The sequence below is a fragment of the Cetorhinus maximus genome, chromosome 18, assembly GCF_964194155.1.
Source record: "Cetorhinus maximus chromosome 18, sCetMax3.hap1.1, whole genome shotgun sequence".
Classification (NCBI taxonomy): domain Eukaryota; kingdom Metazoa; phylum Chordata; class Chondrichthyes; order Lamniformes; family Cetorhinidae; genus Cetorhinus; species Cetorhinus maximus.
The window spans coordinates 37,681,799-37,699,531 of NC_135896.1; the positions used below are offsets into that span (position 1 = coordinate 37,681,799).

Below are 17,733 nucleotides of genomic sequence, written 5' to 3' on the forward strand. Positions count from 1 at the left end.
GTTAAAGACCATGGAATAACCAGAGGGTACCTTGCTACAGGAAGTCCATTCAGTTATGTTTGTTTAATAGGACACTGAAAGATTCACCCTGGTGAAGCAGATCCTATTAGAGCCAGAAGAGTTCTGGACTTTAAACTCAAGACTATGCAGGGAGGGTGCGGTGTAATGCATAAATGCGGTGAGGCGTTTTCAGTTAAGAAGTTGCTACGGAATACCTTTTCTGTAGTTTAGTGCATCACTTGCCGACTAAGTAATGCTTAGTCTATGTTGACTTTAATGTGTTTGTTACATTAAAAGTCTTAAAATGTGAAATTTTGTTGTGAGATCCTTTGAGTCAGTCACTGGGAGATTCAAATTTTTTTTTTAAGGAGTTATCGGTCTCTAAGGGGATTGTAACAACTTCCATGCATTTAGATCTGGCAGGAAAATCTGCTTTCAAAGGGTCCTAGAAGTTTTCCTTTACTGGGCATTTGGCGAGAAATGCAGAAAATCACTGGTTAGTGGTTGCAGCAGGAAGATTATCTTGTAGACTATTCAAGTAAAGCACATGAGTCTCTGACTCATACATATGATGTCTTTTGCCCCCAGGGGTCGATGGTCTGTCACATATGGGATTAACAGGATAAATTCTAGGTACTCCTTTTCAAAACAAAATACACAATTTGCTTCCCAAAGAGCAACTGTTTCCTTCATATGAGAATCTGCAACTCCAGCGGGAATGAGAGATGCAAATACCTATTAACCAGGTGCATCCTGAGCAATGGAGGTCAACTCCATTTCTAACAAAAAAATCTCGAATGCAATTTCAAAGTTAGCAGCCATCTTCCATTTATAACATTTATGCCTTAAAATGGGTTTTGAGTAGTCCTGAACAAATCACAAATCTAGCTCATTCTTTGGTGGATTAAATTTGAGCAAATAATTGGATACCTAGCTATCTTAGAATAATATTTCCCAATCCGAAAATTACTTTCTTAGATTCCAATTGAAGCTAATTTTCTGTATTTAGATACACGAAGGGATACATTGCAAAGGAAATAACAAGGCTTTCTCCATGCCTTGGACTCAAAATTGACAAACAATCCAAGGAAGAAATGAGGAATGTTTTTCTGATTTGGTGAGCTGATGATGATCTGAACTTCACTACCTAAAAAGATCATAAAATAGGAGGAGTAGGCCATTCGGTTCATCGAGCCTGCTCTGCCATTCTGTAAGAACATGGCTGATCTGGTTGTGACATTAACTCCACTTTCCTGCCTCTTCCCCAAAACCCTCAACTTCCTTGTCGACAAATCTAACTCAGCCTTGAATATATTCAATGATCTAGCCTCCACTGCTATATAGAAGAGAATTCCAAAGACTAACGACTCTCTGAGATTGTGATTTATGTACCAGGACGCCCAGATCCTGCCATGCTGCAGCATTCTGCAGTCTCTCTCCACTTAAACAATATTCTGCTTTTCTATTCTTTCCACCAAAGTGGACAACCTCACATTTTCCCACATTAACCTCCATCCGCCAAATTTTTGCCCACTTGTTTAACATATCTATATCGTTATGCAGACTCTTTGTATCCTCCTCAACTTGCTTTCCTACTTATTTTTGTATCATCAGCAAATCTGGCTACACTACAATGGGTTCCTTCATCCAACTCATTAACATAGATCGTAAACAGTTGAGGCCACAGCACTAATCCCTGTGGCACTCCACTAGTTAGTCTGCCAAGCTGAAAATTATCAATTTATCCCGACTGTTTCCTGTTAGTTAGCCAATCCTCTTTCCGTGCTAATATATCACCCCCAACACCATGAGATCTTATCTGTGCAGTAACCTTTTATATGGCTCCTTACTGAACACCTTTTGGAAATCCAAATTCACTACATATACTGGTTCCCCTTCATCCTCCCCTGCTTGTTACATCCTCAAAGACCTCTAATAATATTGTCAAACACTATTTCCCTTTCACAAAACCATGTTGACTATGCCTGCTTGTATTATGATTTTCTAAATGCTCTGCTATTACTTCCTTAATAATGCATTCCAGCATTTTCCCAAAGATAATGTTAAACTAACTGACTTATAGTTGCCTGCTTTCTTTCTTCTTCCTTTCTTGAATAGTGATGTTACATTTGTCTTTCCATTTAAAAGGTGGAGGAAGCAGATTCAATAGTAACTTTCAAAAGGAAATTGGATATATACTTGAAAGGGAGAAATTCGCAGCCTATGGAGAAAATGTAGGGGACTGGGACTATTGGACAGTTTCTGCAAAGAGCCAGCACAGACATGATGAGCTGAATGCGCTGCATGATTCTAAGTCTGTCTTCCCTGGCTGCAGCTAATGTGAACTAATTTGGGCTTTTCCAAATGAAATGTAATGTAGGCTGTGGAGGAGATGGAACTTGAAAACCTGGAAACCCATTAGCTGAAAAGGTGGGGAGACGGTAGCATAGCGGCATTGTCACTGGACTAGTAACCCAGGATAATGCTCTGGGGACCCGGGTTCCAATCCCACCACGGCAGTTGGTGGAATTTAAATTCATAAAACTCTGGAATTAAAAGTCTGATGACCATGAAACCATTGTTGATTGTCATAAAACCCAACTGGTTCACTAATGTCCTTTGGAGAAGGAAATCTGCGGTCCTTATCTGCTCTGGCCTACATGCGACTACAGACCCACAGCAATGTGGTTGACACTTAAAATGACCTAGTAAGCAACTCAGTTGTATTAAACCTCTAGAAAGTTCAAAAGGAATGGAACCGGATGGATCACCCAGCATTGACCTAGGCACTGGAAATGACAACGGCAAACTCAGGCCTGTCGACCCAGCAAAGTCCTCCTTGCTAAAGTCTGGGGAGCTAGTGCCAAAATTGGGAGAGCTGTCTCACAGACTAGTCAAGCAACAGCTTGACATAGTTATACTCAAGGAATCCTTACAGACAATGTCCTAGATATCACCATCTCTGGGTATGACAGCAGAGGTGGTGGCAGCACAGTAGTTATAGATGGGCAGGAGTTGCCCTGGGAGTCCACATCAACAACTCTGGACTCCATGAAGTCTCATGGCATCAGGTCAAACACGGGCAAGAAAAATTCCTATTACCATGTACCTGCCCTCCACCCAACAAGCAAAGTTCAGGAGAAATGTATTATGGACAAGAAGAACAGCTACACTGTTGATGATCAGTGATTAGAAAAAGACATTGAAGGTAACAAATCATTTGAGAGTTGACACTAGCCCTTATCAATTCAGAATATATTTATTTAAAAATGATAGGTTAAGCACAATCACCTTTATTCATGACAGAAATACAACAAATAAGTCTACAGAGTTGTGGTATGTGTACAAGAAGCCAAAATATGACAAATAAATGTACCTGCTAACTTTTTTCTCAGTTTCTCCATTTCCTCATTTAACTTCTTGATTTCCTTATCTCTGCTGCCTGTTCCCATTCCACGTGTTGAACTATGAAGTGACTGTACCGCCTGTGCGGATTCTAAAACAAAAAGAACCCAATTATATGAAATCAAATCAGGAATTATAAGGAAAGATGACTGCAAATCAGTACAACAAAAAAAACATTAGGTCAGATGACCAAAAGCAAGGTTCAAGAGGTATGTTTTAGGGAGTGTCTTTAAGGAGGAAAGTGAGGTATGGAGTGGGAGAGGTGTAAGGGGGGAATGCCAGAGCTTGGGGCCTAGACTACTGAAGGTATGATCGCCAGTACTGGAGCAATTAAAACGGGGATACAGAAGTGGCCAGAATTAAGGCAGCACAGACATCTCGGAGCGTTTTGGGGCTGGAAAAGATTACAGAAATGGGGGGGGCGGCAAGGCCAAATAGAGATTTGAAAACAAGGGTGAGAATTTTAAAATCAAAACATTGCTTGACCAATGTAGGTCAAGCACAGGTATAGTTGAGGAACAGGACCTGTTGCAGGATGAGACACGGGCAGCAATGTTTAGATGGCCTCAAGTCCAAACCTGCGACCTCTACCACCTAGAAGGACAAGGGCAACAGGTACATGGGAACAACACCACCTGCAAGTTCCCCGACCAAGCCACACACTATCCTCACATGGAACTATATTGCTGTTCCTTCAGTGTCGCTGGGTCAAAATCCTGGAACTTCCTCCCTAACAGCACTGTGGGTGCACCTACACCACATGAACTGCAGCGGTTCAAGACGACAGCTCACCACCACCTTCTCAAGGGCCCAAATCCCGTGAAAGAATATATTTAAAAAAATAGGGTTTGGAAGGTAAAATGCAGGAGACCTGCCAAGAGCCCGTTGGAATAGTCACGTCTAAAGGTAACAAAAGCATAAATGAGCTGAGACAGGAGCAAAGTCGAGCAATGTTAATGAGGTGGAAATAGTTGATCTTAGTGGTAACAGGAATGCAAGGTCAGGAGCTCAGGTGTGACAGCAAGGTTGTGAACAGACCATTGTCAGGGAGAGGGATGGAGTCAGTAGCCAGGGGACAGAATTTGGAACAGGAACTGAAAACAATGGCTTCAGTCTTCTCAATTATTTAACTGGAAGAAATTTCTGCTCATCCAGTACTAGGTGCCAAAGAACCAGTCTTATAACTTAGCAACGGTGCAGGGAGTTGAGAGGAGTGCTGGTGAGGTACAGTGTTGTCAGCATATATGTAAAAATACTGTGCCTTCAGATAATGTTGCTGAGGAGTAGTATGTAAATGAGAAATAGACAGGGCTAAGGGTAGATCCTTGGAGGACACCAAAGGTAACTATGCAGTAACAATCTAACAGTTTTGATGTTTAAGAAAAAACTTGTAATCTGAATAAAAACAAAAAGATAGAAATAAATAAATCTAGTGGTATCTGTAAAGAGAAACGACAGATTGATCTTTTGAGTTTACATACCTCTTTTATAACATCTAGCCTTTTAGCTTTCCACTTTTAGACTTAGTTTTCAATTCTGATGACTTGTGCATATCCCAAAGCACTAGCTTGTCTTTTCCCTTTACAGATGTTGACTGATTTGCTCTGTGTTTCCTTGCTTTCCGTTATTCAAATCTCAAACTTACCTTGCAGTTTCCTAGTTAGTTCTAGTTTTTCTTGTTCAAGCCTGTGGATTCGCCTCTCGTATGCCTCTATTTGCAAACTGTTTTCCAAATCTATTCGTACATCTGCTTTCCCATCAATTGAATCTGACTGTATAACATTTTTCAAAGAAGTTCTGTCTGACAAAGGACTGAAACAGCAAATCACATTGTTCATTGTTGCATTCTAAATATCAGATAACTTGATTAAGCATTGACAATTCAATGAAAGTAGTCATCCAACCCAACAAAGAGCTCACGTTTAATAAATGTTTTCAAAACCTCAGTGTCCCAAAGTGCTTCACCTTCGGGTGTAGACAATGTTGTAATGTGGCAGTCAACTTGTGCGCATTAAGATCCCATAAACAGCATTGAGATAAATCTGACCAGATTATCTGCCTTACTGATGTTGGTTAAGGGATACATGCTACCCAAGGCACTGTGGGAACTCCCCATTGGTTTTAGAATAGCATCATGGGATCTTTTTCATCTACTTGAGGAGGCAGACAGGGCAATGGTTTAATGCCTCATCTAAAACACAGCATCTCTCAGATGTCTTGGAGCTAAGGCCTCACTATATAAACTATATATATATTACAGAACTATTTTAAAAAAATAGACAAAGGTTTTAAAATGACTGAAGCCATGACTGTCTATGACTCATACAAAAAGAATTTTTGACCTTCAGAACAGCAGCACCTTGTTATCTCTAAAGAGGCCTTAATGCCCTCTATGACTGCAGAGATTGAATCCCAAGGAATTGTACAAAGACCATTTACATTTCTAAGGCCAGGCCCTGGCAACAGAGATGATCCATCTACGAAGACAAAAGGACTCTGAAACCTCTGTTGAACTCATTAATGGTTGAAACACTAACCATCTCAAGAATCCAGACAAGGAATTTAATATCTTTTGTCCAAACAAAGGTGGAGAAGTGGGAGTCATGTCACATGTACCCCGCCCCCCCCCACCCCCTTCTCATTGGTGAATATACCATTGGGTTTTGACTCTGGACTCATGTGAAACAATAATTCTTATCTTCTCTGTGGTCTTTGTACCGTGCCTCTTTCTTCCCCTTATCCCTCTTTTATTGTATGAATGAAAAGGAGGTCACATTGCGACCCTCCTCTCACGTTTGAGTGTGTGCAAATAAATTAACCCTTTTATTTCATCCTATCTTGAGTTTGCTGTGGGGTTATTAATAGAGAATTGGATCACACCAAAATTGAGGGGTTGGGAAAAATACACCACCACACATAAAAGGGGAAATCAAAAATGAAAAACATCTTTCTGTTTATGGAAGGGTGGAGAGATGAGAAATCAGGGCTGTTTATAACCCCCTCCTGCCTGTAACATACAGTAAAACAATCGCTCAGTACTGCACTGAAGTGGCAGTCTAGATTTTGTGCTCAAATCACTGGAATAGGAGTTGAACAAATGACCTTTTGATTAGAACAAGAATGCTTTCAGTGTGTCAAGGTTGACTCTTACTAAAATGTCTCACAAGATCACTTGAAATTAAACAGCGAATGTTTGATCAAATAACTGTACTGATCAAGTGCTGAATCAAAGATTTATCAAGTCTGAGGACCTGGCCAACCTAATACATTCAAAACCATGTCATTCGTTTTGTTTTGCAGTTTACTACCAGGTGTGAAAAATGTTATAATGCACCAGATGTCACTGAATCTTACATTTACCTGACAATAATAACCCTGTGCATAGTTGCACAAACGTGCATTCGTCAGCTTGAATAATATAGCTGATTCATTTAACTGCATAGTTTGCTCCAATTTAAATACATATTTTAAATAAATTGTGGTACTAAACTTGCATTAAATTATACAAGGACACACCCAACTCAACATATTAAATAAGTGAGCAGCTGAGGCAGGATGACTAGGAAGATCCAGGTTTGATCCCTGGCCTGTACTCTATAAGCAGGTCAAAGCTGAGTTTTTAGGGGGCTCTGCAATTGCTTTAAGGACCTTTGGGCTGGGGGAAGGAAAATCAGCATTCCTGCATTTGATTGCAATCCCTGCTCAAAGTGCTTCATGGATATCAAGGAAGGATAGTGTTATTTTCACCAATAATACCCTACTTCGGTCAAATGGTCTCGCACATCAAATATGACCACATGGGTGAGATATGGGAGTGTGTGTGTTACTCATGGAATCCTGAGCCATTAAAAGGTCAGCTTCTTAAGAGAAAATTAGTTTTGGTGGGCAAAGCCCCCCAAAAAATTATATTCATAATTAAAAGGAAAACAAAATATTCCTTACAATAAAAATGGTCTATCAGCTTATGATTTGATGCAAATGTCAAGCCTTTTAAGTGAATAATTTACACAATACAACTTACACTAGATTAGGTAGGACATGCTTAAAATAAGATTACAATATTAATTGTAGAGCATATTAGTAATATTTTGGATGGGAAACAAAGCAAAGACTTATTAAGCTGTTTTTCAGAAGCCAATAAATATAGTTATGATCCACTTGTTACGATAATGAATTGTTCACTACAATACATGCACTCAAACAAAAAATTGCAGCATTTCAATAAAGTGCTTGAATTGCTCTACCTGCTGGTGGTAAATGTGAAGCCAACAAATGGCAGATGCAGTCCAGAAAAAGCAGTGTGAGTAGCTGGAGGCACCAATTCCTAGGGCAATTAAAAACATTTATAAGTAAAAATGGAAGACTTTTCATTCAATAAATTGTAATAATGCTGATTTAACACCAAACTCTGAACACTAGTCATAAATAAGTGAAGTTAATTAAAATATAGAGATAAAAGAATTGTGTTGTCCATCTTAAAATTAGAACAGTAGAAGTATTTTTGCAGAACAGGCTGCTAACTGGTCAGTTCAAGCACAGATTTGTCCCGTTGCTCAGTGGGACCACACACTGAACCAGCTACTAATAAACAAAAGTTGGTTAAATCCCTCCAGGTCTACTCCTTTGTCTATGCTAAAATTCTTTACAATTGGCTTAGTTGTAGGAGACAGAGGGTGATGACAGAAGGATGCTTTAGTGACTGGAAGCCAGTGTCCAGTGGCGTATCACAGGGATCTGTGCTGGGTCCCCTATTATTCGTCATTTATATAAACGACATAGATGACTATGTGGGGGGTAGGATTAGTAAGTTTGCGGATGACACAAAGATTGGCCGGGTGGTTAACAGTGAGGTTGAGTCTTGGGCTACAGGAAGATATAGACGGGATGGTCAAATGGGCAGATAAGTGGCAGATGGAATTTAACTCTGAAAAGTGTGAGATGATACACTTTGGAAGGAGTAATTTGACAAGCAAGTATTCAATGAATGGCATGGCACTAGGAAGTTCTGAGTAACAAAGGGACCTTGGCGTGTGTGTCCATAGATCTCTGAAGGCGGAAGGACATGTTAGTGGGGTGGTGAAAAAGGCATATGGGATACTTGCCTTTATCAATCAAGGCATAGGTTTCAAAAGTAGGGAGGTCATGTTGGAGTTGCATAGAACCTTGGTGAGGCCACAGCTGGAGTACTGTGTGCAGTTCTGGTCGCCACATTATAGGAAGGATGTGATTGCACTGGAGGGGGTGCAGAGGAGATTCACCAGGATGTTGCCTGGGATGAAACATTTAAGTTATGAAGAGAGGCTGGATAGACTTGGGTTGTTTTCGTTGGAGCAGAGAAGGCTGAGGGGCGACCTGATCAAGGTGTACAAGATTGAGGGGTATGGACAGGGTGGATAGGGAGCAGCTGTTCCCCTTAGTTGAAGGGTCAGTCACGAGGGGACATAAGTTCAAGGTGAGGGGCAGGAGGTTTGGGGGGGGAATGAGAGGAAAAACTTTTTTACCCAGAGGGTGGTGACGGTCTGGAATGCACTGCCTGGGAGGGTGGTGGGGGCGGGTTGCCTCACATCCTTTAAGTACCACCTGGATGAGCACTTGGCACGTCGTAACATTGAAGGCTATGGGCCAAGTGCTGGTAAATGGGATTAGGTAGGTAGGTCAGGTGTTTCTCACATGTCGGTGCAGACTCGATGGGCCGAAGGGCCTCTTCTGCACTGTGTGATTCTGTGACAAACTGAGGGGAAACCAACTTTTAAGTTGGCAAGGTATTAGGAAAGCAGTAAGTTTTATAGAATTCCAATTCCAGAATTTATTCAGTGGACTTGTTATGGATATGGAGGAGAAAGCTCTCTGATGAATCTCTGCGCATCCATCTGGAAAGAACCTATAGTACCCCTCTCCCCCATCATATCACAGCACATGACTGTTTCTTAATTTTTTTTGTTTTTAAAACAGTTTTTGCTTCACTACTATACCAAGAATTCTATCCTAACGGTTAATTATTCTGCGTGAAGTCTTAAATTGGCCTTTGCGATACTTGAATCAGCGCCCCTTGTCTAATTCAAAGCTAATGCCAATCTGGATTTTCTTGTTGAACTGGCAAATTACACCTAAATTATGAACAAATTCTCTCCCAATACAAATCAGGTTTGAAAGTCCTATTAGTCACGTATTTCTCTGGTGAAAGAAAAAAAAACAGGAATTTGGCCCAGTTTTATTGCAAGGTTTAAAGGAAAGGCTGCGTTTTCAACTGGTCAAAATATGGAAGCACTGCTGATTCACTGTCTTTAGAAATTTTAAGGAAATTTTTGTTGGGGTGGTTTGGGAGGGTGAGATGGAAAAAGAGTGAAGGTAGATATCCATGTTACTTTATTACCAGTGACAATAGAAGGTTGGTCTCCAGTCTAGTACTTCAGTTCAATTACTTTTGCCTGTGTTTGAAAGCGCTGCAATTCCTGTTCCCAAGATTAGCACTGATTTATTAATTTAAAATTGAGATCTTCCATGGATAAGAAATTTCAATGCTGTCTCATGATCCTGGCATTTGCACTTTTAAAAAAGGATACTATCGTGCTACTGTACAAAGTGACAAAGATCTATGTGTAAGGTTAAATTATGTATTGTATATATTGTTTTAGAATTATACTATGCTAATAGTTGTGCCAGTGTTGCATAATGTAACCAAAAACAAGCAAAATTTCATTTAAAGATGGCTAGGATTACTTTCCACTTCTACTTATCTTGTTCCCAAGTAGCCTCCGTTTCTGAATTTCATACTATAAAAATAATGCTTAATGTTGTGCAAACAGACTTTGCTTCAAAATTGCATTTCTGACCAATTAAAGGAGTCAGCATAAATTATTTCAGGAAAACACAAGGATCACATCCACATACAATAGTTATACCAGGATATTTAATTTTACAGTAATCATCCTAAAATTTTAGAGTTTCTACTTATTCAAATTATATTAGTTCCATCACACATATTTGAAATAACTGGAAACTGTGTTAAATGCTCTACAGATAGACGACAATTTTTTTGAGAAAAATCAATGGAATAACCAGATGTCTAGCAACAAAAACAGCCTAAACTTCCAGATGGTCACGGGTTTTAATCCTAAGGGTTGCCTGACAACTAAATAAGCCAACAGTGTTTGCGATGAATTTAGACAGGCCTTGGCCACATCATGAGATGAACCATCTAGCAGTGGTTTTGCCAAAGGTCTGTGACTCGCCAGACTCTTCCTGCTCTTTGAATTTTGGAAATAAAACAACATTTGGAAAGGAAGAGGAAGACAGGGCAAAATGTTATCACATGGGTGGGGAGGGTTTAAACTAAAATGGCAGGGGGATGGGAGCTTATGCAAGGAGTCAGAGGAGGGGGAATCAAGGACAAGAACAAAAGACAGAAAGGGGAATAAAAAAAGGGATGGGCAGAGAAATCAAGGGCAAGAATCAAACAGGGCCTCAGTGAAAAATAGTGGGAAGGGGACAAGTAATGTTCAAAAGGCAAGCCTTAAGGCTGTGTGCCTTAATGCAAAGAGCATTCGCGATGAAATGGATAAATTAACCACGCAAATTGATGTAAACAGGTATGATACTGTCGGGATTACGGAGACATGGCTGCTGGGTGACCAGGGATGGGAACTGAACATCCAGGGGTATTCAGTATTAAGGAAGGACAGACAAAAAGGAAAAGGTGGTGGAGTTGCATTGCTGGTTAAAGAGGAAATTAACACAATAGTGAGGGAAGATATTAGCTCTAACGATATTCAATCTGTACGGGTAGAGCTGAGAAACACTAAGGGGCAATAAACATTAGTGGGGGTTGTATATAGACCCCCAAACTGCAGTGGTGATGTTGGGAATGGCATTAAACAGGAAATTAGAGACGCATGCAATAAAGGAACATCTGTAATTATGGGTGACTTTAATCTGCATACAGATTAGGCAAATCAAATTAGTAACAATACCATAGGAGGAAGAATTCCTGGAGTGTATACGGCATTTTTTCTGGACCAAAACGTTAAGGGACCAACTAGAGAACAGGCCATCCTAGACTGGGTATTGTGTAATGAGAAAGGAATAACTGGCAATCTAGTTATGCGAGGCCCCTTGGGGATGAGCGACCATATGATGATAGAATTCTTCATCCAGATGGAGAGAGATATAGTTGATTCTGAGACTAGGGTCCTGAATCTTAATAAAGGAAACTATGATGGTATGAGGCACGAGTTGGCTATGATGGATTGGGAAACGTTTCTTAAAGGGATGACGGTGGATAGGCAATGGCAAACATTCAAAGAGCAGATGGGTGAACTGCAACAATTGTTTATACCTGTCTGGCGCAAAAGTAAAATAGGAAAGGTGGCCAAACCATGGCTTACAAGGGAAATTAGAGATAGTATTAGATCCAAGGAAGAGGCATACAAATTGGCCAGAAAAAACAACAGACCTGAGGATTGGGAGCACTTTAGAATTCAGCAAAGGAGGACCAAGGGAATGATTAAGAAGGGGAAAATAGAGTACGAGAATAACCTTGCCGGGAACATAAAAACTGACTGTAAAAGTTTCTATAGGTATGTGAAGAGAAAAAGATTGGTGAAGACAAATGTAGGTCCCTTACAGTCAGAAACAGGGGAATTTATAATGGGGAACAAAGAAATGGCTGACCAACTAAATACATACTTTGGTTCTGTCTTCACAAAGGAGGACACAAATAACATACCAGAAATGTTGGGGAACACAGGGTTTAGTGAGAGGGAGGAACTGAAAGAAATCAGTATTAGTTGGGAAATGGTGTTGGGGAAATTGATGGGATTGAAGGCCAATAAGTCCCCGGGGCCTGATAATCTACATCCCAGAGTACTTAAGGAAGTGGCCCTAGAAATAGTGGATGCATTGGTGGTCATCTTCTGAGATTCTATAGACTCTGGAACAGTTCCTACAGATTGGAAGGTAGCTAATGTAACCCCACTATTTAAAAAGGGAGGTATAAAGAAAACTGAGAATTATAGACCAGTCAACCTGACGTCAGTAGTGGGGAAAGTTCTAGAGTCCATTATAAAAGATTTAATAGCTGAGCACGTGGAAAACAGTGGCAGAATCAGACAGAGCCAGCATGGATTTACGAAAGGGAAATCATGCTTGACAAATCTACTGGAACGTTTTGAGAATGTAACTAGTAGAGTTGATGAGGGGGAGCCAGTGGATGTGATTTATTTGGACTTTCAGAAGGCTTTCGACAAAGTCCCACATATGAGATTAGCGAGTAAAATTAAAGCCCATGGGATGGGGGTAGTGTATTGAGATGGATAGAAAACTGGTTGGCAGACAGGAAACAAAGAGTAGGAATAAATGGGTCTTTTTCCAAATGGCAGTCAGTGACTAGTGGGGTACCGCAGGGATCGGTGCTGGGGCCCCAGCTATTCACAATATATATTAATGATTTAAATGAGGGAACTAAATGTAATATCTCCAAATTTGCAGATGACACAAAGCTGGGTGGGAGAGTGAGCTGTGAGGAGGATGCAGAGATGCTTCAGTGTGATTTGTTCAAGCTGAGTGAATGGGCAAATGCATGGCAGATGCAGTATAATGTGGATAAATGTGAGGTTATTCACTTTGGTAGCAAAAACAGGAAGGCAGATTATTCTCTGAATGGATATAAATTGAGAGAGGGGAATGTGCAATGAGACCTGGGTGTCCTTGTACACCAGTCGCTGAAGGTAAGCATGCAGATGCAGCAGGCAGTAAAGAAGGCAAATGGTATGTTGGCCTTCATAGCCAGGGGATTTGAGTAAAGGAACAGAGATGTCTTGCTGCAATTATACAGGGCCTTGGTGAGACCACACCTGGAATATTGTGCGCAGTTTTGGTCTCCTTATCTGAGGATGTTCTTGCTATAAAGGGAGTGCAGCGAAGGTTTACCAGGCTGATTCCTGGGATGGCGGGACTGACATACGAGGAGAGATTGAGTCGGCTAGGATTATATTCACTGGAGTTAAGAATGAGTGGGGATCTCATAGAAACCTATACAATTCTAACAGGACTAGACAGGGTAGATGCAGGAAGGACGTTCCCAATGGCGGGGAGTCCAGAACCAGGGGTCACAGTCTGAGGATACAGGGTAGACCATTTAGGACTGAGATGAGAAATTTCTTCACCCAGAGAGTGGTGAGCCTGTGGAATTCACTATCACAGGAAGTAGTTGAGGCCAAAACATTGTATATTTTCAAGATGGAGTTAGATATAGCTCTTGGGGCGAAAGGGATCAAACGATATGGGGAGAAAGTGGGAGCAGGCTATTGAATTGGATGATCAGCCATGGTCATAATGAATGGCGGAGCAGGCTCGAAGAGCCAAATGGCTTACTCCTGCTCCTATTTTCTATGTTTCTATGTTCTGTGAAATAACACACATGTACTGTTAAGAATCAAACCTATGTCTCATCTACAGTCAAATGGTACTACTGGGTGCTACATTTTGATTGCTCTAAACTGTTACATCTCAGAGCTTTATTTAGTATTCTACTAAAACTGAAGTACTAACTGGATTTTTGAGAACATCATCATCTACATCAAAGTTTGAAGTGTCTGTTGGACTGCTGACTTCAGGAATATAAGGTGCTTCAATATTTCGAATATTGTCCCAATCGATCCCTTTGAAAAATGAATGTTTTTTGAAATCTTCCATTCCATTTTTTCCAATGCGATGTTCTCTACTACAGATTAATCGCTGTATCAAGTCTCTGGCTTCATCAGATACATCAGTGATATGAGATGGAAACTGGAACCGTTCCTGTCAAACAAGGTGCAGACTAGATGTTACTGACAATATCATCCAAACAAATACAGTGTAATGGTGTCTTTCCCACATACAAGACAAGGTGAGGTCTATTTGTACAGATAAATTCCCTGAAAATGGAATTAGCTTAGATGCAATGTTTATTTTTTTTCCTTGAGTATACATTGATTTCATTACATTTTTGTTATCAGAAAGCTAGTTATGTGACAATCAGAACTGGGCACAAGATACAATGAACAACCCCTAATGGCATGCTCAAAAAAAACAATTTCAATTTAAACATATGGTAACCATATGACCAGCTTGTCACAATCTACTGCAATATTCAATGGTACAAAGTCACCTACAAAGTGAACTGCTGTGGTTCATTGCAAATAGTTTAATCATTACACAAATTATTTTAAAAATGTCAGCCTAAAGAAAGTTGGGCTTACTTGGTGATTCATAATTTTCCCATATGTTTCCACCAGTGACTCTGCATAAAATGGCGTTTCTCCAACAAGCATTTCATACATGCATACACCAAGAGACCACCAATCGCATTCGGGTCCATACTTTCCCATTCCATCCTCCATTGCTTGCAAGATTTCTGGAGAGATGTAGTCAGGAGTACCAACTGCCACAGAAGATTGTACCTAAACAACAGAGACAAGAAAGTACATCAGAAGCCTGCATACTCTGTACGTGATTTACTCTAATTAACAAGTTGCAGGCAACAAAACATTATTGATTTAAAGATGCACATCCAAATGTTCCATGGAAAGGGTCAACTAGTACATAACGCCTTCTCAAACATTATAAAATTAAATTGACTTTCACTCGTCATTACAAAACTATTTTTAATTTATTCTTGGGATATGGGCATCGTTACCCATCCATAATTACATATGGGAAGGTGCTGAGCCACCTTTTTGAATCTCTATGGTCCATATGGTGCAAGTACATCCAATGATGTTAGAAAGGGAACTGCAAGTTTTTGATCCGATGACAGTTCCAAGTCAGGATGATGAATGGCTTCGAGGGGAACTTGCAGGTTCCCCAAGTGTCTGCAGCCCTTGTCCTTCTAGGTGGTTGAACTCATGAGTTTGGAAGGTGCTTAGAAAGAGGCTTGGTGAGTTGCTGCAGTGCATCTTGTGGATGGTACACACTGCTGTAACAGTGTGCTGGTGGTGGGGGGGAGTGAATGTTTAAGGTGGTGGATGTTCGTACAATTAAAGTATCATTGTGTAACTAAACACAAAGCACAGTTATAGAATCTCTTTCATTCCCTCACCCCATTCAATGCTTATCAAATTCTCAATCAGCTTAGCTTTCTCTCGAGTTACTGGTTTTCATCAGATTAGAAAAGAAATTCTGAAGATTTGACAGAAGCTTGTTGTTTGGCAGGCATCAGTCATAGGAAGTCATATTTATAACAAGACAGAACAAATTGTTAAGTTTTGAGTTTCAAAATGATTACAACCCGGACACAAAGAAATAAACAGATTTACTTGAGATGACCCAAAAAAAGTGACATGAAAAAAATTGAGAAATTATCAAAACTTTGCACGTTTTCTTTGAGAACTGCGAAGTGTTGTTTGCATTCTACACAAGTACAGTAGGCATTATAATATATTGCATGTCCTATGATTCAAACAACTATTTCCTGAATGTTCTAGGATACACAGTAGACACTGTTCCAATATATACCTAGAAGATATTTCCAGAAACAGTACTCACAGTGCCATCATTCATTAACTTCAGGCAGGAACCAAAGTCAGCAAGACGTATATGTCCATTCATGTCCAGCAAAACATTATCAGGCTTTATATCCCTGTAAAATAAAAGTGACTATTACCAATTGTTTGGGGGAACGAAAGGGAAACTCACAGCACAAATATTTATATTGCTTGATCATCTGAAATCTCATGTTTCTTCAGTAAACTGTTCCCCTATTTGTACACATAGATATCACTGATATCTCTATAAAAACAAGGGAAACATAGATATAGATAGAAATGAAAACAAAGTGCTGGAAAAACTCAGCAGGTCTGGCAGCATCTGTGGAGAAACAGAGTTAACATCGAGTCCAAATGACCCTTTTCATCAACAATAATGCAAGATTGCTCTGAACCGTAACACCTTGCATTGCGTTTTCATTGCTTTGTAATTACTAATTTTATTTATATTTTTAAAATATTTTTTGATTACTGCATGTAATCTTTAAACAGATAAAGTCATCATACTTGAAAAGATCATTGGAAACAAACAAGCATATAGCAAAACTGCTGCCCCCACTACCCTCTAGATGTATTGAAACTCCATCCACAATAAATAAATTTCAAGCCTTTAGAGTACATGACCATTATTCTTAGTATGCTGGTTGGTAAACTTTTTTTAAGTCAGTAAGGAAGGGCAGAATGCATGTCTCAATGAAAGTATATATTTTTTAATTATTCTGTTCAAGCTTCTCCAGGATTATTTTTTCTCAAGTAAAGGGGCTTCAATCGTTCCACATTTTTCTACCTTTACCCTACTTTCCCTACGACTTATGTTGCAGTACATTTCCTTAGACAGTGTTTTACCAGTACCATGTCCTAGGGTAGCCATGCTTCAGGTTGGACAGTAGGTTATCTATTCAACTTTTTTTTTTTATTAGTTCTTGGGATGTGAGCATAACTGGTAAAGCCAACATTTGTTGCCCATCCATCACTGTACTTGAGAAGGCAGTAAGCCGCCTTCTTAAACTGTTGCAGTCTAGGTAGAATTTGTTACCTCAGTCACGCTCAGAGCAATCAAGGCAACTGAGGGTTCAATTAAATTAAACATCACAGATGATGAAATTTATACGTGCTTCATTCCTGTAATGTAGGAATCGAGTAATTTTAATATATTTTTAATTCACCATTACCCTTCCTTCAATGTCCTGTCTATACTCCTATTACCTGCTGAATTTATTTATTTTTGTTACTACATCATTGTTACATGTCTGCATTCTGTGGTAGTTCATGGGGCCTGCTGCCTTGTCTTGCCCCACCCCACAAGCTATATATAACCAATTCTCTCTCTCTAATGGAGAGAGATGCCTATGGTGCTTTGTGGTCTATGGCTAATTACCTTGCATCAAAGGATTCATATAAGGACTAAATAATGTCAGTGCAATTCAGCCTTCAGCTGCAAACTTGTTGCTTGAATAAACTTCCATTATTATTATATAGTATAGATATACCCACAGTGCTGTTAGATAGGGAATTGAACTGTGGGAGCAGTTTATGCAGTGTATGGTTAGATATGGAACAGAGATGGGGATTGGGACTAATTATTTTTTAAACAGTCTCCCAGCCTAAGATTCTAAATTAGATCCCTGATCCTTTGACTAATCTCAACTCAAAATAGCAAAGTTGGTGATCTGAAGTCAACTATGCTATGCCAATTAAGATTACTTAACTCAGTAGAAATCAGGGATCAAATTTGGAATGCCACGCCAAACATTATATTTAACCTCTAAGCGAGCAGAAAACCTGGTCATGATGCAGGTTGATGCCT

The 17,733-nt window shown here is 39.9% G+C and overlaps 1 protein-coding gene across 3 annotated transcripts in view; it reads right to left on the bottom strand.

Annotated features, from left to right (window-relative positions):
- cdc42bpb (CDC42 binding protein kinase beta (DMPK-like)) overlaps positions 1 to 17,733 on the bottom strand; it is a 194,315-nt gene that overhangs the window by 60,484 nt on the left and 116,098 nt on the right. For all 3 annotated transcript variants that reach the window (XM_078562422.1, XM_078562421.1, XM_078562423.1), the window contains exons 6-11: positions 15,928 to 16,021; positions 14,643 to 14,843; positions 13,954 to 14,202; positions 7,650 to 7,729; positions 5,051 to 5,217; positions 3,377 to 3,496 (exon numbers count right to left, since the gene is read on the bottom strand). In XM_078562422.1, the coding sequence (XP_078418548.1) occupies positions 3,377 to 3,496; positions 5,051 to 5,217; positions 7,650 to 7,729; positions 13,954 to 14,202; positions 14,643 to 14,843; positions 15,928 to 16,021 (911 nt within the window). The remainder of the gene's footprint in view (positions 1 to 3,376; positions 3,497 to 5,050; positions 5,218 to 7,649; positions 7,730 to 13,953; positions 14,203 to 14,642; positions 14,844 to 15,927; positions 16,022 to 17,733) is intronic.